The 23,015-nt window shown below is 41.7% G+C and overlaps 1 protein-coding gene across 1 annotated transcript in view; it reads right to left on the reverse strand.

The window, feature by feature from the left end:
* LOC137384364 (uncharacterized) overlaps positions 1 to 17,311 on the reverse strand; it is a 32,916-nt gene extending 15,605 nt beyond the window's left edge. Inside the window, exons 1-7 of the mRNA XM_068058297.1 lie at positions 17,198 to 17,311; positions 12,044 to 12,083; positions 10,650 to 10,706; positions 7,351 to 7,470; positions 6,003 to 6,129; positions 5,548 to 5,572; positions 2,792 to 2,948 (exon numbers count right to left, since the gene is read on the reverse strand). Of these exons, the coding sequence (XP_067914398.1) occupies positions 2,792 to 2,948; positions 5,548 to 5,572; positions 6,003 to 6,129; positions 7,351 to 7,470; positions 10,650 to 10,706; positions 12,044 to 12,049 (492 nt within the window). The 5' untranslated portion in view covers positions 12,050 to 12,083; positions 17,198 to 17,311. The remainder of the gene's footprint in view (positions 1 to 2,791; positions 2,949 to 5,547; positions 5,573 to 6,002; positions 6,130 to 7,350; positions 7,471 to 10,649; positions 10,707 to 12,043; positions 12,084 to 17,197) is intronic.
* Between the last annotated feature and the right edge of the window lie 5,704 nt (positions 17,312 to 23,015).

Here is a 23,015-nt window from a genome sequence, read left to right on the forward strand (position 1 = left end):
CAAGTTAAATCCCGTCACTTTCAAAGGCATCACCATAGCTGGCTTCCCCATCATCAACATTTTGGGGGTCACCGTTAAGCAGAAGCCTAATTGGTCCAGACATATCAACAGTGATCGAGAAGAGCAGAATGTGGGTACATTGTGAATAGTGATTCACCTCCTGCCTTTCACAGCCTCTCCACCATTTACAAGGCTCAGGTCAGGAGTGTGATGGAACACCCACCACACTCCTGGATAGAATCAGCTGGGGCATCACATAAGAAAATCATTATCATTCAGGAAAGAAAAATTTTCTTGATCAGTGTCCCTGCTACTTGACTCAATATCCACCTGTCCAATAATGGTAGACTATGGTACAAAATGCACTGTAGCATCTCACCAAGATTACTTCAAATCACCTCCTCTGCTACCAAGAAGGACAAGAGCAGCAATTTCCTGGGAAGACCATCACTTTCAGGATCCTTTCCAGGTATAAGCTGACACTCAATTACTGTCACTGGGTTACATGCTGAAAATCCCTACCTAACACCATTAAGGGAGCACCATAAGGACTTCAGGAGAAGGCCCATAATGACCATCTCAAGACAATTAGAGATGGGAAATAAATTTAAAAAAACACTTGGCAAATTATTTTATTGGTTGTTAGTGAATAATTCCAGCAGTTTTTCCTTAACCTGCCCCTCCCCCTGCTGGTACCATGCCCAGTTGCCATTATTCATGCATGAAAACTGCAATCGTTAGATCTCACCATTTGTGGGATGGGAGGTAGTGAGTTGCTGTTAGTTTAAATGGCACTTAGCTGCTTAATGAGACCATTACAGCTAAAACTGTTTGGACTTATAACTGAAAATTTGTTACTATAGAGAGTTTGCAAGGTTGGCAGGATATGGGTTTAAATGCATTGCATGGTGGAGAGAAAGATGATTCTTGCTTTTGGCAGAATATGGCACACATGACAGCACAGAGAGATGAGCAACTGGTGGTAGACTCAGAAACTACTGCTAATGCTGCTCTCCTTGGAGCTGTGTTGCTCTATATCAAACATTCCCTCCCAGATCTCCCGAAATTCTTGCAGACGCACTTCTGCAGATTCTTAATTGAACCTGGGGACCCTCAGCCCTTCTATAGATTTGACTGAGGTTCTTTAGTGTCAAATATTCAGTTGTGCTTCCAGAATAATTTTAACTGTTATGGCTCCTTTAAGCCGCTGCCGTTCTTCAAATCTACTTCCCATCCTTCTGACCCTTATGGAGAGAAAGCATTTGGATCCTATGGAATGAAGCCATAGAGGGAGTTGGAGATGGGGAAGTAGAGAGCTGCAGGTTTGTGATGATATTATCATCTTTCTCAGCGAGACGAGAGTGAAACACAGAGCATGAGTGAGCAGATGCAGCTGGGGTGGAACATAAGGAAGAAGATGTTGCTGATTGGAGGGTGAAGAGATGTTGTCCTCAGCTGAAGAACCTGCAGATTCAGCTCTCCCGGTGCTTGAGTTTATAGGAAGAGGGCAGTGACAGACAGTGTGCTGCAGATGGTGGTTCATATGGTGCCTAAGTGGTTGGGAATCTGGTGTAATGGATCCCTGCCCCTATCTACCCACTCATTTAACGTCACAAAATCAGGTGAATGGTGGCAGAACCTCCGAGCTGTATATCAATTACAAATATTTCAAAATAAGTTAAAGCAAGTTATCAATTTAACAGAACGTTTTATATTCAGAGGGAAAACTGAATTATTAACTTTCCAAGATTTATGTTTACGACCAAGGCACTGTTTTTGTAGTTCCACTTCTCCACAGGTCACAACATATATTTAATTTTTTTCCCAGTTACCGAAACAGTCAAACATAGACTCTATTTTTATCCCAGAATAAAATACACCAAACAGGTTTCTTTAATAAACAACAAAATTATCAGTTTATTATAAAACAGGTCTTAACCAGTAACGATGCAAAGCATAAACACACAGATCGAAATATAAAAAGTTCCTTTTTACCTTAGCCCCTCACACACACTCAGACACCAGTTAACCGAAAAAATAGAGATTTACTCTTTAGAGCTCTATGACAAAAAAACAGACAAAAAGAATACTTTGGCCAAATACTTGCTAATTCTTGAAGAAAAAAGAGAAGATATGGAAAGATGTCAGATACCCTTTGTTTTGGTTTGGCGTCCCAATTATGCATAGACAGCTGTCACTGGGATCTTCCTTGAATAGTTCTTGTCAGGCGATGTTGAAGATCAGTTTGGGCAGGCTTTCCAGGAAAAGTGCAGCAACAGGGATTTCAGGCCATTTCTTACACTTGCTTCTCAGGGCTTTTTAACGAGATGGAAAAGTTGGCAGGCTTTTTTAAAGATATGGAACAAGCTGAGTTGGGATTTGCTCCCTTGGCAAGTTTTTTCCAACTGTCTTTTCAATACTGTCCATATCACTAACTCATTCCAAAGCGAAACCAAGAGTCACAAGAGTCAAGCCTCCTGACCCCTATAAATCTTGACCTGTCATTTCTTTGTAAACATCTTTTCCAAGTTGAAAAAACCACGGCTGAGTAATTATCTGAAGACAGGTGCCTTCCAGCAAGGACTTGTTTTTAGCACTCCTTGATTCTTTCAGTAATTGTTTGTTTTCAAACCAAGCTCAGTCCAAAAGACCTTCTGATGACCTCTTTTTTTAAAAAAGCACAAAGTTCCAGCACTGATAGAACCCTTTTCAGTTTTAAAACCCAAGTCCTCAAAAGATTTTAACAAAAAAAGGAAGCATTTATAGCAAATGTACAAGTTAAAAAGAATACCTCTTTGAAGTAGGCTCTTCCTCTCTCATGGGTAAGCTTTCCCTCTTGCACAGAACTTACAATGAATGGCAGAACCTTCTTCACAAACTGATTTCCACTCTTGATAAAATTTTGCACCCGTGGCTCTTCAAGTCGTACAAAGTTCACCATTTTTTCTCTAGTACAAAAAGTATACTAAACAGGTGATTTAACAGGTAAAAAATGGAACATACTTATTTTGTAGGAACCTATTGGGCCACTTTTTCCATTTTTTCACTGCTTGTTTTTGGTCAGTGTTGGGGTACAAAAACAGTAAAATGGGGCAATATAGCTGACTACCATAGTACCGACCCGAACAAGTTGTGCCAAATCTATTCTCCTTAAAACCCACCAGTCTGCAGCATGACCCACTCAGAGTTAAAGGCCTGCTACCGGACCTGAACCTGACGGGACCCGACGACATGTGTCGGGTTCGGGTCAAGGCACTCTTCCGGGTCTGGCTTTTGGGCTCCAGTCAGATTGGGACGGGTCCGGCTCGGGCTGGGTCCAGGTCGGGCTGGACACATACAGTAAGAAATGTTAGAAGTATAAAACCTACCTGAGCTGTGAGTCCAGGGCGTCAAAGAGGGAAACTCAGAGTTTGCGCAGTGACCTCTTCATGCTCATGCTGCAGCTTCCTGAAGATTGGGAGTCGCAAGGTAGGTAAAGGGAACATTCCGGTGGTCGGGTCAGGGTTGGGTCGGGCTTGGGTCGGGTTGGGAGTGGGGAAAAAGTGGAGGGCCCCGGGCCGGGTCAGGCTCGGGTCTGATGTGTCTGTTGGGTTCAGGTCGGGTTTTCTCCCCTGACCTGAGCAGACCTTTACTCATAGCCTTCTCCACCACATGTAAATGAGAGCCGGTGGGATGTGGCCTAGGCCTCCATGCAATATACCCCAAATACCATCCCAAACCTGACCTCTAAAAATGCTGTCACCATATATAGGTGGTGGGATGAGCAGGACAGTGTTAAAAGCCAGACTGGGTAAAAACGATGTATTTCCTTCCCTAAAGGACCTTAGTGAACCAGGTGGGTCTTTCCCAATAATCTGGTTGTTGCATGGTTATTACTGATACAAGCTTTTCTTTTTTAATTCCAGCTTTTATTTGAGTAATTGAATTTAAATTCCCCAGCTGTTGTGGTGGGATTTGAACACATGTCTCCAGATCATTAATCAAGGCCTCAAGACTACTAACTAGTAACATGATCACTACAGTGCTGGGGTTTTCCCAAAGACTTCTCCTGACAGTTATGGTGAGTATAGAAGAAAATTATTTTTTTCCCAATGGCAATCCCTCTCTTTCTCTGCTGTGAAGGGGTAAAGGAAGAAATGGCAGAAGCTAGACTGGAGAAACTTACAGTGAGACAATATAGAAGATGTTTGTTTACAACACATAGATTGCCACTTCACAGGGCGTACTGACGGAGAAGGTTTTAGATGTCTCTGCCTTTTAGTGCCTCAGAACGCTACCCTTCCCCGAGGCTAATGGGATGTTTTGCCAGTTGTTGGGTGAATACCTGCAGCCACTTCCACCAAGAGAACAGCACTGACTGTAGCAACAACAACAACTTACATTTATATAGCACTTTTAACATAGTAAAGCATTCCAAGATGTTTAGCAGTGAAAATGAACATCTTTGCCACTGACTCCCTTTAGGCAGCCCTGAGTTACCACTGTCAATTTAGACAGACAACAGGACACCATTGTATAAATAAAGTCATTGATGTTCTACTAAAATTGGCGTTTTCCATGGATCCTGCGAAATGAAGAAAGGAAATAGTCCAATTCTACTGATCGGCAGGGGCCCCATACGTATCAAAAGCAATTGATGCAACATGTGTCACTGAAAGCCCTACATGACAACTTCCCCAATTTCATCAATAGGAGATGCTTTCATTCAGTAAACATCCAGTTACTGTGTAAAGCCAATCACTTGATCGTGTACGTTAATGCACACTACCTAGGAAACTTTCACAATGCTTTCATTATGCAATAATCCACCACATGGGCTTTCCAATGGCAGTTCTGGATTTGGAGAAGGTACAGGAATTCATGTAGAGGGGAATACTGGAGTTAGTGTAGAGAACAGCCACAAGGCTGATCCTTAGCCTGACAAGTCTGTTTATGAGGAAAGATCGTAGAAACCTGACCTTTTCAGCCTGGAAAGGAGGCATTTAAGAGGTTATCGTATAGAGATATATAAAATAGTTAAGGGAATGGATAAGGTCAAATATTATTATGGAATAAATTGTGAGAGTAGAAATATGAGCCAAAGGCCCAAACTTGCAAACGGTAACTTTAGGACTAATGTCAGATGATTATTCACACAAAGGGGTAGAAATTCAACAGGCGGTAGTACAAAGTAGGGATTATCGAATAAGTGACCTGTTATATTCCAAAAATATCTGTTCCATACAGGCAGTTAGGTGGTCTTGAGACACTGGTTTGATAATCTGGCAATTCAAGGATGATATCATAAGGTCTCGAGGAATCTGAACTCTATTTTTGTCAGAAATCATGCTCTGCCTATGAATTCAAGCTTTGCACCAGCATCAGCCACTTTGCCTCTGGTTCCTGACGGATATCTACTAACAATTTAGTTGGCATCCACCAGTCATTCATATCTCAGGTGCTCGCTGATATTAGGAAATGAGGACTTTATAGTCTAGAAATTACTGTCAGCATTGCTGGCAGGTGAACACAACACACTGATAACAGCAAATATTAAAACTGTCTTACCTCCTGACTGCAGGTACCATTGGAACTAGGAAGAAAAACATATTGTAATTCCACTTTGAGTGTTTCACAAAGATTTATACATAAGAGCCCACACAATCCCTCTAAATAACTGACCATGACACAACTACCTCTGTTCACTGTTTTAAATGATGCATTTATCTATTTGTTTTAATTGACTTAATGCCTCAGTTAAAGTAACAGATAGAGGAATGTCATTCTATTGTGTTAATTATTAATCTGTGAATATTGCCAACAGTAATTTCTATCTTTTTTGTTCTTTAAATGTAGTCTTGTTGATGGTTTAGTCTCAGATTCCAATTCATCATGTCCTTACATGATGTTTGACTGTTAAATAGAATACATAATTCAGAGATAGAGTTAATCTATATGAGAAAAGTTAGTCCTATCCAGACAGTCTGGTATAGAAGTGAGAATAAGTTCATTTACAATCATACCTGGGTCTGGTGGAACACTTCCAAGCACAATAAACTGACGGGCTTTCTCATGGTACATGGGGCAGTTTAGTTGTGTACAGTGATTTGTAGCTTTCTCTGCTGTACACAGAAAATACACCAGCATTACCTAGAAACAGAATTAGCAACTCCTATATTACAGCCTTTTAAAATCTTTTTAGACAACCAACATCCATTTAGGTTTCAGACAGAACAACTGATAAAAATGAATGACTTTCTTGTTCTTTGCTACTGAACTCTGGGAGCAAATGTGTTTTTTTTGGTAATTTCTAACAGTATAAGCAGCAAAGGGCAAGGTGGTTATTTTTACATTAACATAGGTGGAATGAAATTATCCTCCATTTACTCCTTTCTATACAGTTTACTTAAAAAGTAAAAAAAAAACACATTAAAGAAATTCATGCGTTGTTTCAAGTCATCAAATAATTATATAATTGTAAATATTTCTTCCAATCGAAGGTGATGGGAATGAACTCTTCTGTACACAAGAAGAGTGCAGATGAGAATAGATATTTATTCTGGGTAGAATCGTTACGTGAACCATGCAGCAATGGATCAATAGCCAGTTGAAGATGTGTACATATAAATATGTTTCAGAGCCTCTGCTAAAATACTTTTGTTGCATTTCACTAGATCCTCAATGCATGCATAACCATTATACCCAGATATTACCATTACCCTCAGAACATGCTTGACTGAGTATGTTGTGTCAGCTCTGAAGCAGCATTGGTGCCAGCTTGAGTGAGGTTCATAACTCAGACAGTCAGATCTTCCATTTGAAAGAGGCCAATACATTCACAGAAAATATTATCACTTTGTGGGCATGACCACAAGTCTCAAAATGTACTCAAAGAAGTTAGGTGACAAGCAGATGATCTGAAAATGGATAATATAATGTAAGCTACACTGCAAACAGATCCCACATCATAGGGTCATGATAACAGCCTTGATCTCCCCTAAAGGCAACTCTTAAAGTCATTTTCAAGCTATCTCATAAGAATAATTTCAAAAGCTGGCTGCAATTTCTGGTGTTGAGGGGGTTTGGGGGGCAGTAACAAAATTCCTTTAAATATGACCCGAAATCCGCAAGAGAACATAAAATGTTGGATGCATCTATTTACATGTTTGGCTAGGACATTGGGCAATTCTGATGAAGTGTCCGACCCGAAATATTAAAATTTTTCCTTTCAAATGCCAACTGTTCCCCTGAGTTAGATGATCTCAGAGAGCAGCAAGCCCCTCATAGGCTAAGTAAGGAGAAAAGTAACAAAGAATAATGGCGAAAATCCAGGGAGGAGGGGGAAGATGGAAAGTTTCTTTTTTTAATGACCTCATGATTTAAATGCTTCCTGGGACACTTAAGGTTTTTGCATTTCCCATGACGAAACCAATCCAGGCAGGTCTCCAATGAATCCTTGCAACTCTGTCGGTGTTGAAATTTGCACTGCCCCTGTGGAAACAAATATGAAATATCGAAACTGCACGTTGATAAGTATAACCAAAAAACTGCAGGGCACAGGTTCAGGATTCAGCAGCAAGTAACATACAGGAGAAATCTCCATCTTTTCTGCCACGATAAAACAAAAAAAACCATGAAAAACATAGGCAGTCAATGAGAGTCTAGTTCTATGTCAGTGAACTTATTGTTCGAACAAATGTTCTTATTGTAGCTATTTTCCTATATGGAAAATCAATTCAAAAATGATTAAACCTGTAGACAAGGTCCAATCTGCAGTCAAAAATAACCTCCCAGACCATTTACTCTATAGAACTGTTAACTACTCTATTTCACATTGACTCTTCAATACCTCATGCTTTTCTGGTTCTCTTCTACTTCCTTTCAAGCCTCTTATATGAATAAGCGCCTTAACAGTTAAGGGTATTCCATAGAGAAATGTTTTCATGCCCCAAAATGGTAGGATTTCAGTTTTGCTGATATGAGAGCAAAATTTTTCGCATCTCCACAAGAAGATCAGGGGAAGTACTCTCACTCTGCCATGCCAAAACATCTCTCAACAGATGAATCAAGAGTTCAGGGAAAATACTGCACATCTGGTCTAATGGCCATAGGTGATGCGTGATTCAAGGAGACTAGCAAGTGGAGAAAATATTGGGTGGAAGAAATAGCGTGCCTGTGAAAAATAACAGAAAGGATTTTTCATTGTCTGTGCCTTACTTCAATGGCGGATCCAGGGTGGGAAATTCAACTGGGACCCATTCCATCACATTTCCACTCATTTTTATATCCATATCCATTTTCCAGCATCACTTTCAATCCATATATGGGTGGAGCTACTATAATAAGCTAGCAATGATTTCAGCTATCACATTTGCAATCATTACTGCCATAGCAACGCTGGGCAATAGCAACACTAGCATGTTTCTGAAATTGAGTGTCACTAAGGCTGAAGGAAGGGCTTTTAAACTTTAGGCTCCTCCCTCAGTTAATACAATTGATTGCAAACTGATTGATGTGCTCTTAAACACCACCACCCTTGAATGACTTTTCAATCAGTATCTAATTGCTGGATATCTGGAAAACCGCAGCTACATTTAAGCTACTACAGGCAGTGGATACTGCAGCAACAAGAGGTTTCTGGCCTCCCCCCAGACAGGCTCTCCAGTGCAGGCAGGAACAGAGCGGCTTGACCATGGAATTATTGTCGGGATAAATATAAGGGAGTTGAACGGGCACAGCACCTACTCTGCCAGTCTTATGAGGTGAAGCAGCTCTGACTAATAGGGTAAATGTTCATCTTCACCAGCTAGGTGGTAATCTGTCAGACCAGATCACCTGCCTGTTGTCGAACCCCTCCCCTAATTTTTTATTCAATAATAGAATAAAAATCGGGTCGGTTCTACAGTGGATGAACAATCTGCTCCACCAGATTGCCAATCAGGTGATGAAGGTGAAAGTCTATCCCTCTCCATTTAATCCCAAGCTCTTAACAGTTCGAGTTTCTTTTCCAACAAGAACATTTTTCACTGCCGACTAATTTATGACTGGATGTCATCACAAGCTGGCTTTCCTTTTCTTGCAATTGTACACATTGGACAGCCTAGATGGACAGCACACAGAGGAGAACTGTATTGGCCGATTGTTAACCTATATGGGGTCCTGCTTGATTTTATCTCCATTTAAAATAACGGATGATAATTTGGATGGGTTCTCTTCTGGACATGCAATCCTCCTACTCAATCGTGTTCTGTGCTGCACCCAGGCAATCCAATATATGAAGCAGCAGAAAAAGAAAAATCTTTCATGATGAATCCAAGAAGCCTTTTCTATTGGGATTGAAAAGTATGTGCTGAGGTCTGACATCCAATGTGACTGTGACCGTTGTAAACTCTCCCTCCTTCTTAACCTGCAGCCTTTGACACTGTTGACAACACCAGCCTCCTCCAAACCCTCTCCTCCATTAGTCAGCTGGAGACTGCTGTCACCTGGTTCTATTTCTATCTATCCAGCTATAGCCAGAGAATCACCTGCAGTGACTTCTCGTCCCGTTCCCACATCGTCACCTCTAGAGTTCCCCAAGGTTCAATCCTTGGCTCCCTCATATTTCTCATGTAGATGCTGCCCCTCACCGACAGCATCTGAAAACACAATATTAAGTTCCAAATGTACGCTGATGCTGTACAGCTTTAAGTCACTACTACCTCTCTCCACATCTCCACTTTCTCTAAATTGTCATGCTGCTTGTCCGACAACCAGTACTGGATGAGGAGAAATTTCCTCCAACTAAATATTGGGAAGAATGAAGCCATTGTTTATGTCCCCACCATAAACTCCATTCCCTAGCCACCAACTCCATCGCTCTCAATGGCCACAGTATGAGGCTGAAGCAGACCGTTCACAATCTTGGCATCCTATCTGACACAAAGATGTGCTTCCAACCCCATACCTGCTCCATCACCAAGACTGCTTATTTCCACATCTGTGATATCGCCCATTGCCACCACTGTTGCAGGTCATCTGATGCTGAAATCCTCATTCATGCTTTCATTACCTCTAGACCTGACTTTTCCAATGCTCTCCTAGTCAGCCTATCACATTACACCCCCTGTAAACTTGAGTTCATCCAAAACTACTGCCCATATCCTAACTCACATCATGTCCTGTTTACCCACCATCTCCGTGCTCACTGACTAATTTTGCTCCCTGTCCAGCAATACCTCGATTTTAAAATTCTCATCCTTGATTTCAAGTTCCTCCAGGGCCTTGCCCCTTCCTATCTCTGTAACCTCCTAGAGCCCTACAACCCTCCAAGAGCGCTGCGCTCCTCCAATTCTGGCCTTTTGTGCATCCCCAATTTTAATTGCTCCATCATTGTCAGCCATGCTTTCAGTTTCCAAGCCCCAGAGCTCCGAAATTCCATCCATAAACCTCTCTGCCTGTCTATCTCTCTCTCCTCCTTAAAACCTACCTCTTTGATCAAGTTTTTGTTCACCTGTCCTAATATTTCCTTATGTGGTTCAGTATCAAATTTTGTTTGATATGCTCCTGTGAAGTGACTTGGAACGTTTTCACTGCATTAAAGCTGCTATATAAATGCAAGTTGTTTGTTTCCACTAAAAACTTTAATGTACAAAGATAAACTCCATGAGAGGAAGTAAAAACAGACTTACATTGGTGCAGTGATTATACTGAAAATAGAAGCAGTCAATGTTTTCCAACTTGTAGTTCTGCATTAAAAAGATATGTATCAATGATCAGAATGGGTGAAGAATGGTCAGCTAAATCATGAAGTTAAACCTAACTTTTTATTCCTGTTTTCCTGTCAATTATAAGTTATATCTTTTTGTTTCTGAAAATAAAATTCATGTCACACAAACCTCCTTCCAGCAATCGCACTTACCTCTTTTGAGTATGCTTATGCATGGTACACCACTATTTAGTCCAACATGTAACATTTTACATTTACCAATATTAAACTTGATCTGCCAGAGATGTAGTTCTGGTCACCATATAACAAAAAGGTTCTATATTTATCACAACTCACACAGAGGAGGGCAATAGGAATAATTCAAAGTGCAAGAAAGCTGACTTACAAACTAAAAGTTTGAAAATTCAGCCTAGAGAAATTTGGTTGACAAGGACCAGACCTGAGTAAAATATATAAATATTAAATAGATTAGGTAAGAAAATCCTGAAAATTACTCTAAAATAAGGCAGGATAATAGGACAAAAGGTCATATATACAAGTTAATGAAAAATAAATATAGAACAGATACCAAGATGAGCTTCTGGTGTCAGCCTTGACTCATTGGTAGCACATTTGTCTTTGAGTCAGAAGACTGTGGCCTTAAGCCCCACTCCAGGGCATGAGTACATAATCTAGGAAGATGCTTATTTCATTGTTGGAGGTGCTATTCTTTTGACGAAATGTTAAAAACATGTCCTGCCCTCTAGCATGAATATAAAAGGCCACATGCTACTATTTGAAGAAGGGAGTTCTGCAGCATTCTGATCTATATTTATCCATCAACCAACAATTCCAAAAAATAGGTTAAATGGTCATTCATCTCATTGTTTGTGTGATTTTGCTGTGTGTAAGTTGACTGCCAAATTTGCGACAAAACAAATGACTACATTTCAAAGGTAGTCCATTGGCTTTAACGTGCTCAAATGTCCTTGTGGACCTGAAAAGTGCTGAATTAATACAAGTGTTTTCTTTCTTCAAATTAAGGGTGATAAACACCTGAAATCAATTGCCAGGAAGGCTAACAGAGATGCAGATGTTGGGGACACTCAAAACACATATGGATCTAGACCAACAGTGTTAGAATTCATTGAGGCAAATCCTTGGCTTTTCTTATGTTCTTGGGACTTTATGTTTCTATAGCCATTCTCATGTGCCTACCTCCCCATTCACTAAATCCCCCTGCAGGATTCACAGGACTACTTCCCAAACAAACTGTAATGAAACATTCATTACTGGATTCTGGTCCTTACAGATTAGCATCAACAGAGTATTAGTGATTCCAACTGAATTGTGTATTAAATAGGAGGAAGAACTTACCTGCATTATTTACTTAATTTTCTTTATTAATGAAAAATTTCTGGAAAGAAAAAACGAACATTCATGAACCTTCCTTTTCCCTAACTTTACATTACCCATCTAAAGCTAGTGCTCAAAATAAGTTACAACATAACACTGATGGTACTGTGATATCCATATTTGAAAGGTTAAAAGGGAAGTGAGAGTATTATAACAGTTCCTTGTCCAGGCACAGACATTTATTCGGCAGCACTCTGCCAATTGAGGAATTCATGTTCGACTGCTCCACATCCCATGTAGAGATGAGCACTTGGAAGCATCTTGAGAGCTTTGACTTCATGTTTAAATTTTATATTACAGGCATTGTGTCAAGTTCAGCATTATTCAGAGAGTAAGCAAAACTTTGCATCTTCTATTATTTTGTAAACCAGGAAGTTAGAATTGAAATGTTACCTGTTCTGTTGCTTAACTTTTACTTTTAAATAAACCTGATTCGGACACCCTCGCCCAAGCCACAATGATTTGATGGAGTGATGTTCATTGATCATGATCTAATTCATATGGTTTGATTGAGTGATTCTTCATCTGTTCCCTATTGCATTATATTTAACCCTGGGTTTATCAGATATCGTGTATAAAATCACACATTGTTTCACAGGCAGTGAGAGCTAGACAATCAAATCCAGTAGAAAATGACATACAAATGACATGAAACACCATCAAAGATTGAATGGTACTGATACAACCGATACAAAAAATGTCTTCCAAATTACTCAGGCTTTTTGGGGTGGCACAGTGGTGCAGTGGTTAGCATGGTAGCCTCACTGCTCCAGCAACCCAGGTTCAATTCTGGGTACTGCCTGTGCAGAGTTTGCAAGTTCTCTCTGTGACTGTGTGGGTTTCCACCAGGTGCTCTGGTTTCCTCCCACAGCCAAAGACTTGCAGGTTGATAGGTAAATTGCCCTAGTGTAGGTAGATGGCAGGAGAATTGTGGGGATGTGGTAGGGAATATGGGATTAATGTAGGATTAGTATAAATGGGTAGTTGTTGGTCAGCACAGACTTGGTGGGCCAAAGGGCCTGTTTCAGTGCTGTATCTCTCTATGACTCTTATGGTTTTAGTTTAAGCATGCAGCTCTTTAAGTACAATACTGAGAGGTGCAAGTCATAGATTATTATTTCTGTTTTTAGTTTTTAGGTTCTACTAACTATGATAAAATTTCTTAGGTAGAAAACAGTGTGCTGAGAATTTGCTGTGTACAAAGGCTTGCCGGTTAAGACCCTCTAATTATATTGAGTGAATAATAATTTTTATGGATGCTTTATGTTATTATTTTGAACAAAATGTATTATAAAATTGTAGAATCATATAACACAGGAGGCCATTCAGTCCATTGTGCCTGTGCCGGCTCTTTGAAACAGCTAACCAGTTAGTTCCATTTCCCTATTTTTTCCCCATAGCTCTGCAACTTATTTATCTTTATCCAATATTTATCCAATTCCCTTGCACAAGTTACTACTGAATCCGCTTCTACCATCCTTTCAGGCAGTGCATTCCAGATTGTCACCTGACCCAATGGCCACGTATCACTGGGAATGCAGGTGATTGTGAAATTGAACAGTATGTGAGTCACTAACTGGAGTGGAATACATAACCCCGTGACCATGTATCACTGGGAATCACTGTCATGGTAAAAGTGTATAAAGCAAGGGTCACTAATTCTTGATCTACATGTATATTTGTTATTATATATTAATAAAACACTACTACTGTAATGTGACTTATGCAATGCATGTAACAATATCATATATTAGTTTATACTTTTACATATGTGTTATATGGAATACAGTCCATAAGCAAGGTACTTTCTTGGAAGCCACCAGCAATTGAACAACATGCAGAACAGTAGCAGCGGCCACAAAATTATTTACCAAAAGGTACATTTATTAAAATTTATAATCAAGTGACATGATAGTAGAACAGCTGCGTCAGTAAAATATTACATCGCAAGCAGTGAAATAGATATTTATTCCATAAATAAAAGAGGAGAGTAATCCAATTCAAGATGAACAATAACATCATATTCAACATCTTCCTGTGCAATATCCTCTATCTGGCGGCTGGAGAATATAGGCTTCATTTAATAGGAAATTAGAATTAAAACTCTAATAGTAAATGTTTTCTGTACATTACAATAAAACTCCAACATTATCCAACTATGCCAAAGATATATACCAAAGATGCTGGACTTCAGTTATGTGGACAAATTATAGAAGCTGGGGTTGTTCGCCTTCGAGCAGAAAAGATGGGTAGATTTAATAGAACTGTTTCCAGTGCCTGAAAGGTTAGTAACCAGAGGACTATTTAAAGTAATTGCCAAAAGAACCAAATGCGAGATGAGGAGAATTATTTTTAAACTGCGAACTGTTCTGATCAGGAATGCACTGCTGGAAAGGGTGGTGGAAGCAGATTCATCGACAAGTTTCAGAAGGGAATTGGATAAATACTTGAAGGGGAAAACTTGCAAGGCTGTGGGGAAAGGACAGGGGCGAGGGTCAAATTGGATGGCACAAAAAGGATGTGCTGTTTGGCTTCTTTCTATGCTGCCTTTACTATTGCCTGGATTTTGTGGTCAGTGGTAAAACAAGGGAGCTCACCACTGATCTCAAAGAAAGCTGTGCACAAAGGTCATCACTGGTGTGGTTTTCCATTCTCCTGACAGTAATTTAAATCTGGCTCCATGAAGGGAGGTGCAACAAGGTGTAACTTTTTCAAGGGGTTTTACAGTGAGACTAACAGGAAGAAATGGAAGTTTTCATCAAATCATGCAATGGAGATTTCAGTCTGTGGAAACACCACCCTATCGAGGAGCATAAACTCACTGACAGTAATTTCTGGATTTCTGCCTTATTCTGCGCCTATGCAAACTCCCGAAGTTGCTGTCAGTTTCAGTGAGGTAACAACAGTGAATGTGGACAGTTTTGCTGCCAATACCACAGAAAAATTCAGGCCTATAATTCACAGAATTGTTACAATGCCATTTGGCCCATCCTGTCTGCACCAGCTCTCTGAAAGAGCAATTCACTCATTTCCATTCTCTCACCTCTCTCCGTAACCCTGCGCATTCTTCATTTTCATATAATAGTCTAATTCCTTTCTGAATTCCTCAATTTAACCTGCCTCCACCACATTCTCAGGTAGTGCATTCCAGACCTTAACCACTCACTGCATGAAAAAGTTTTTCCTCATGTCATTTTTGCTTCTCTTACCAATTACTTTAAATCTACGCCCTCTCATTCTTGAGCCTTTCACAAGGGGGAACAGCTTCTCTCTATCTACTCTGTCCAGACCCCTGATGATTTTGAATACCTCGATCAAATCACTTCTCAGCCTTCTCTTCTCAAAGGAAAACAGCCCTAACTTCTCCAATCTATCTTCATAATTGAAGTTCCTCATCCCTGGAACCATTCTCGCAAATCTTTTCTCTGTAGTCTATGAATCAATTTTTTGTATTTGTTCATGGGATGTGGGTGTCACTGGAAGGGCCAGCATTTATTGCCTAACATTTACAGATGATTGGCTTATTTCACTGGCTAGTTGCCTACTTGTGTGAATCCAACAGAAGGACATGTGAAATAAAAAATAAAAGTGCTGGATATACTCAGCAGGTCAGGCAGCATCTGTGGAGAGAGAAGGAGAGTTAACGTTTCAGGTCTGTGACCTTTCCTCAGACCAAAGAACAAAGAACAGTACAGCACAGGAACAGGCCATTCGGCCCTCCAAGCCTGCGCCGATCTTGATGCCTGTCTAAACTAAAACCTTCTGCACCTCCGGACCGTATCCCTCTATTCCCATCCTATTCATGTATTTGTCAAGATGCCTCTTAAACGTCGCTATCGTATCTGCTTCCACCACCTCCCCCGGCAGCAAGTTCCAGGCACTCACCACCCTCTGTGTAAAGAACTTGCCTCGCACATCCCCTCTAAACTTTGCCCCTCGCACCTTAAACCTATGTCCCCTAGTAACTGACTCTTCCACCCTGGGAAAAAACTTCTGACTATCCACTCTGTCCATGCCGCTCATAACTTTGTAAACCTCTATCATGTCGCCCCCTCCACCTCCGTCGTTCCAGTGAAAACAACCCGAGTTTATCCAACCTCTCCTCATAGCTAATGCCCTCCAGACCAGGCAACATCCTGGTAAACCTCTTCTGTACCCTCTCCAAAGCTTCCACGTCCTTCTGGCAGTGTGGCGACCAGAATTGCACGCAATATTCTAAGTGTGGCCTAACTAAAGTTCTGTACAGCTGCAGCATGACTTGCCTATTTTTATACTCTATGCCCCAACCGATGAAGGCAAGCATGCCGTATGCCTTCTTGACTACCTTATCCACCTAATGCTTTGTCTTTCACCACAAGCATTAACACACACTTTGCCTTTGTCCCAGGACAGCTTTGCTATTTAATCTCTCCTGCCCTCTGCCCTATCGCATATCTTTCCTTTTGTTCTCTTCCCCACCAAACCACCCCCCCTCCCCACCCCATCCTTCACTTGCTTAAAACCGAATTCTTTTCTAACTTTTGCCAGTTCTGATGAAAGGTCACTGATCTGAAACATTAACTTTGCTTCTCTCTCCATAGATGCTGCCCGACCTGCTGAGTGTTTCCAGTACTTTCTGTTTTTATTTCAGATTTCCAGCATCTGCAGTGTTTTGATTTGATTTTATACGACATGTGACCTGTACATTTAATTTAAAAATCCAATTCTATTGAACTATAAATACAAATCCTATTAGTACCAATGGATTACTCCTGATAACTGCACCTCAGCATCACAAGCAAGAAATAAATATCCCACTCCCCATCACCAAGATCCCTTATCTTGATCAGCAATAAAAATCAATATAAAATATCTTAAAATATTATTGTGACAGTATTCTATTTATTTTTTATGTTCACTTCTTTCTATTTGTAACTATTTTCTCGCCAACGTTACTAAACATTTCCACATTCATATGACCAAAGTATATTCATATTTCAATGTCTGTTCCTATTATTCTGCACAATTCTATACAAAAGGACGGCGAGTCTGCGGCGGAGACTGAAGAGCGGCTTCACTGTCAGACTGGAGTGAAGGGACCGAGCGCCTGTCCAGCTACAGTTAGGGATTTCTTACCTGATCAGCAGAAGTCAGAGTCTCCCCAAAACCACTTCACAGTCTCAGTGGAACGGAAACAGCTTGTACTGAGTCTAAGCGGGTAAACCGAATGATTAAGAGACGCAAAAAAAGGAAAACGAAACTTATTCTTCACTTCCTTCTTCCTCGATCGGCGAATTTGATTGGTCAGAGTTCTGGTATAGAACGGAGAGCGTAATTTTCTAACCGGACTGACTGCATGAAATTAAATTGTTGGAAACCGTTTTCCTCGACATTGGAGAACTATTCCGACACATTAGATATGATAAATGCAGATACAAGATCTACATACACAGAAAATTCATAGCTAAACACTGGTGACAGATTGCAACAAGTCATTGTAACCAATTAAGACAGTTTCAGCCAGCTTGCTACAAGTTTCGTCCTGACTGAGGAACAATGATTTTCGGTGCGAAGTTCTATACAAAAGCGAGGGCAAGTGCTTCACATTTTCCACTGAGCTTAACTACAAATCGACAAATTGCAGAAAATATTGTTAACCACCAGAATTTCAGTGTCATTTGACAGGGATTACAAATTCATATCATTTCAACAATGAACGTTGAAGAAAATGATCGATGATGGTTCATTTGTTAAAAGCAGCATCTGATGGGACCCTCAAACACACATACGAGGAATGCCCAAAGTTTAGGGTTTTGTTTTACAGGGTTTTCCTTCCAGTGGCTTTAGAAGATCTGACAAGTTAACTTCAGTGTTGCCATTGACTGCACACTGGAAGCCAGTGGCACTACGTTGGATAAAAAGGCAAATTTGATGGACCAGTGTGATTGTTTCTGGTTCTCACACAAACGATATTTATGGCCTATCTCACCAAGAGTGCCAACTTGTGCTAAATTACAGGTAGTTTTGTGTTCTGGCCTTGACCTCCTTAAAGTTTCATGGACAGTCTGCAGCAGCTCAAGAAGACGGCTTTCCACTATCTTCTCAAGGGCAATTAGGGATGGGCAATAAATGTTGGCCTTGCTGGCGAAGCCCACATCCCATAAATGAATAAAAATAAACTGGGTAAAGACTGTCCATATTCATAAAATCATAGAATGATTACAGCACAAAAGGAGGCCATGCAGCTCCTCCTGTCTGTACCAGATCTCTGCAAGAGCTTCTCAGCTAGTCCCACGTCCCCATCCTTTCCCCATGGCCCTGCAATTTTTCTCTCTTCAGGTGTCTAACCAATTCCCTTTTGAAAGCCCTGCCTCCACCACACTCTCAGGTAGTGCATTCCAGATCCTTATCACTCACTGAGTAAAACTTTTTCCTCATGTCGTTGTTGGCTCTTTTGTCAATCACCTTAAATCAGTGTGCTCTGGTTCTTGACCCTTCTGCAAATGGGAACAGTTTCCCTCTATTCACTCTAGACTCCTCATGATTTTGAACACTCCTATCAAACTTCCCCAAGTAGAACATCCCCAGCTTCTCCAATCTATCCATGCAACCGAAGTCCCTCAGTTCTGGGACCATTCTCATAAATCTTTGAATTCTTTCTAAAGCCTTCACATCCTTCTGAAAGTGTGGTGCTCAGAATAGCACACAATACTTCGGTTGAGGCAGAACCAGTGTTTTAGAAAAGTCCATCAAAATTCTTGTTTTTGTACTCTATGGGCTGAATTTTCCCAGCACATTGCGACAGGCCGACAGGCCGGAAGAGGGGAGGGCTGCCAAAAAGGTTTTGGGGGGGGGGTGTTGGGGGTGTTGGGGGTGGAGAGAGTGGCGTTGGGAGGGGAGCCTGACATCTTCCTATGCTATGCCATATTGCCAGTTGTGAGAATGTTAGTGACTCGGCCATCTGCTGGGTGGCCAATTGAGCCACTTAAGTATTTTGCCTGCGTTGGGAGGGCTTGACTTTGCATGAGGAGATGGCCTGGTAAAACCAGGCAGCTTCCTAGTGGGCTTTGTGGGGGGTCCTCCTTTATGGGCATTCCACGGCCCATGGAGGGCTTCCCAGCAACATTGGCTTCCCTCATGGCAACGGTGTAACTGGTGCTCAAAGTCTCCCCACAACCACACTTACCCCTCTTCAAGGGTGCCCTGCCATTGAGGCGCCCTCTCCCTAGTGTTACAGCCTCAGCAATGGCCACCCCTAGTGGTGATGCTGCTGAGGTTCCTGAGCTGCCAGCCTTCTGATTGGGCCGACAGCTCATTAGGGTGGGTGGCCATCCTTAATTGGACAACAGCACTGGCAGCAGCCTCTTAATTGGCCATCTCCAGCAATATGCCACCCTTGGTCCTGCCGCCCGCTGAAGCAGGGTCGCCTCCAGCTTTCAGCCCCAGTGGGGGGACTTCAAGGTAAACAACAAAATTTAGCCCTATGCCTCTATTTATAAAGCAAAGGATCCCTTATGCCTTTTTAACTACTTTCCCAACCTGTCCTGCCACCTTCAAAAATTTGTGCACATTTATCCCCAGGTCCCTTTATTCCTGTACCCACTTTAGAATTGTGCCTTTTATTTTATACTCCCTTTCCTTGTTCTTCCTTCCATCAATTCAGAGAAAGACCTGGTATGTCCTGCATTCAAACTCAAATTCTAAAGGTAAACTTGTTTTCACCTCCTCATAGTTTGTAAAGTTGGATTAAAAATTTAGATATTTTTGAACATTTTACAGGACAATCCAACACATCTATGTGTTTTGTTTATTCTATATTCTTGTCCACTTATAATTAGAGAAGAGATGAGTTTTTATAGGCAAAGATTTAAGGGATCTTTCTTCTGAACCATACATGCTTAAAAAGCAAGTTTTGTTGGAAAATCCTACTTGTTTTTAAAACTACATACTCTCCTGAATGGGTATTGAGCATTGGAAATGTAACAATTGAAGAATTCCAACACGGAGTCAATGTTTTTGTACTAATCAATATGAAAAACACAAGATAAAACATAAGATACATTTTTTTATTAGGTACAACACTCAGGTCACAAATGTACACAATTGATTCTAAACAAAAAATATATATTCATCCAAGAATGGCAATATGTGGAAAATCTACAAAATTACACATGTAAATAGAAGCTTGGCAATAGGGGTAGCACTTACCTTAAAGATGCAATCCTTTTAAATTCATTATTATAATGCTTTAAACACAGATTTATGTGTGATTTACCTAAATGCTTGGCATTTTTTAAAATAATTCTGTCATGGTACAAAGTAGGTTGGAAACCAGCTTCACTCAGAGAAAAATGCTCCAGCTCAGCTTATTACATTTTGTTAAAATTTGTAATGTAAGTGTCCAAGTGAGGGAGGGGCCAAGCCAGTCTGTTCAATTATCCGTATCCTGTGTGATTTGTTCAAAATATGAATTTGATTTGTAGCCACAGTGATCATTTCAAGGTGCAGATTACCTTGCACCTTTCAAATCAGTGAGTTTGGTTTGGAGCCTTTGAAGAGAAGTTGGGACAAATGGATCGGGCTGGCTTGCCCGCAATTGACCCACGCCCGCTTGTAACGATGCAGGCAGCACGCAAACGCTGTACTGTTTGCTAATTTATATGATAGTGGCGTACAGCCCAGCTCAGTGTGCTGCTGAGTGGCTGCACGCCACATCAGGGGGCCCAATTTCGTGCAGGACTAGCACCAGTTAAAGCCAGCCTGTGCTACTTAAAGCCAGCCTCCATCTCTTAAAGAGGAGGTGCATTTTAGATGGAGCAGCTGCTGGAGCTGGGAAAAGAGATGTTTATGACTGGAAAGAAAAGTGGGAAAGGCACAACAGACCCGAGAGCATGCCCCCATGATCTATGATACAGTAATGGAGGTCTTGTTGCAGGAGGTGGACAGGAGGAGAGAGGTCCTCTTCCTTCAGGGATCAGGAAGCCCTCCAGACAGATATTACGAAGGCAGTGCCAGCAGTCTAGCTCCGTGGACCTGGATGCACTGTTACAAAAAGTTCAATGACCTCACACGTGTGGTCAAGGTCAATGAATACATCTTCACATGCCATAGCCTTACAACTGAACCATTAGCCACAGACTAATGCTCTGGGGTCATGGGTTCCAATCCCACCATGGCAGATGGTGGAATTTGAATTCAATTAATAAATGTGGAATTAAAAACCTAGTCTAGTGGTGAGCATGAAACCATTGTCAATTGTTGCAAAAACCCATCTGGTTCACTAATGGCCTTCAGGGAAGGAAATCTGCCGTCCTCACCTGGTCTGGCCTACATGTGACTCCAGACCCACAGCAATGTGATTGACACTTAAATGCCCTCTGAAATGGCCTAGCAAGCCACTCAGTTGCTATCAAACCGCTACAAAGTCTGAGAAAAAGAATGAAACTGGACGGACCACCCAGCATTGACCTAGGCACTGGAAATGACAACAGCAAAACCAGTCCTGTTGACCCTGCAAAGTCCTCCTTACGAGCATCTGGGCACTTGTGCCAAAATTGGGAGAGCTGTCCCACAGACTAGTCAATCAATAGCCTGACATAGTCATACTCATGGAAGCATACCTTGCAGTCTGTGTAGAAATGCAGCAAGGCCTGGACAATATCCAGGCTTGGGCTGATAAGTGGCAAGTAACATCTGCGCCACACAAGTGCCAGGCAATGACCATCTCCAACAAGAGAGAATCTAACCATCTCCCCTTGATATTAAACGGCATTACCATCGCTGAGTTCCCCACAATCAACATCCTCGGGGCTACCATTGACCAGAAACTGAACTGGAGTAGCCATATAAATACCGTGGCTACAAGAGCAGGTCAGAGGCTAGGAATCCTGAGGCGAGTAACTCACCTCCTGACTCCCTAAAGCCTGTCCACCATCTACAAGGCACAAGTCAGGAGTGTGATGGAATACTCTCCACTTGCCTGGATGGGTGCAGCTCCAACAACATTCAAGAAGCTCGACACCATCCAGGACAAAGCAGCCCGCTTGATTGGCACCCCATCTACAAACATTCACTCCCTTCACCAGCGATGCACAGTAGCAGCAGAGTGTACCATCTACAAGATGCACTGCAGCAATGCACCAAGGCTCCTTCAACAGCACCTTCCAAATCTGCGACCTCTACCAATTAGAAGTACAAGGGCAGCAAATACATGGGAACACCACCACCACCAAGTTCCCCTTCAAGTCACACACCATCCTGACTTGGAACTATATCGCCGTTCCTTCACTGTCGCTGGGTCAAAATCCTGGAACTCCCTTCCTAACATCACTGTGGGTATACGTACCCCAAATGGACTGCAGCGGTTCAAGAAGGCAGCTCACCACCACCTTCTCAAGGGCAATTAGGGATGGGCAATAAATGCTGGCATAGCCAGTGACGCCCACATCCCATGAATGAATAAAAAAAAAGACACAGTGGCGCAGTGGTTAGCACCACAGCCTCACAGCTCCAGCGACCCGGGTTCAATTCCAGGTACTGTCTGTGTGGAGTTTGCAAGTTCTCCTTGTGTCTGCGTGGGTTTCCTCCGGGTGCTCCGGTTTCCTCCCACATGCCAAAGACTTGCAGGTTGATAGGTAAATTGGCCATTAGAAATTGCCCTTAGTATAGGTAGATGGTAAGGATAATATAGGGACAGGTGGGGATGTGGTAGGAATATGGAATTAGTATAGGATTAGTATGAACGGGTGGTTGATGGTCGGCACAGACTCGGTGGGCCGAAGGGCCTGTTTCAGTGCTGTATCTCTAAACTAAACTAAACTAAACTAAACACCACCATCACCAGAGTGGTACATAGTCAGGAGCGAGTTTCCCTGGGAGTCCTCAACATTGACACCGGACCCCATGAAGTCTCATGGCATCAGGTCAAACATGGGCATGGAAACCTCCTGCTGAT

Source organism: Heterodontus francisci, chromosome 26 (assembly GCF_036365525.1).
Source record: "Heterodontus francisci isolate sHetFra1 chromosome 26, sHetFra1.hap1, whole genome shotgun sequence".
NCBI lineage: Eukaryota > Metazoa > Chordata > Chondrichthyes > Heterodontiformes > Heterodontidae > Heterodontus > Heterodontus francisci.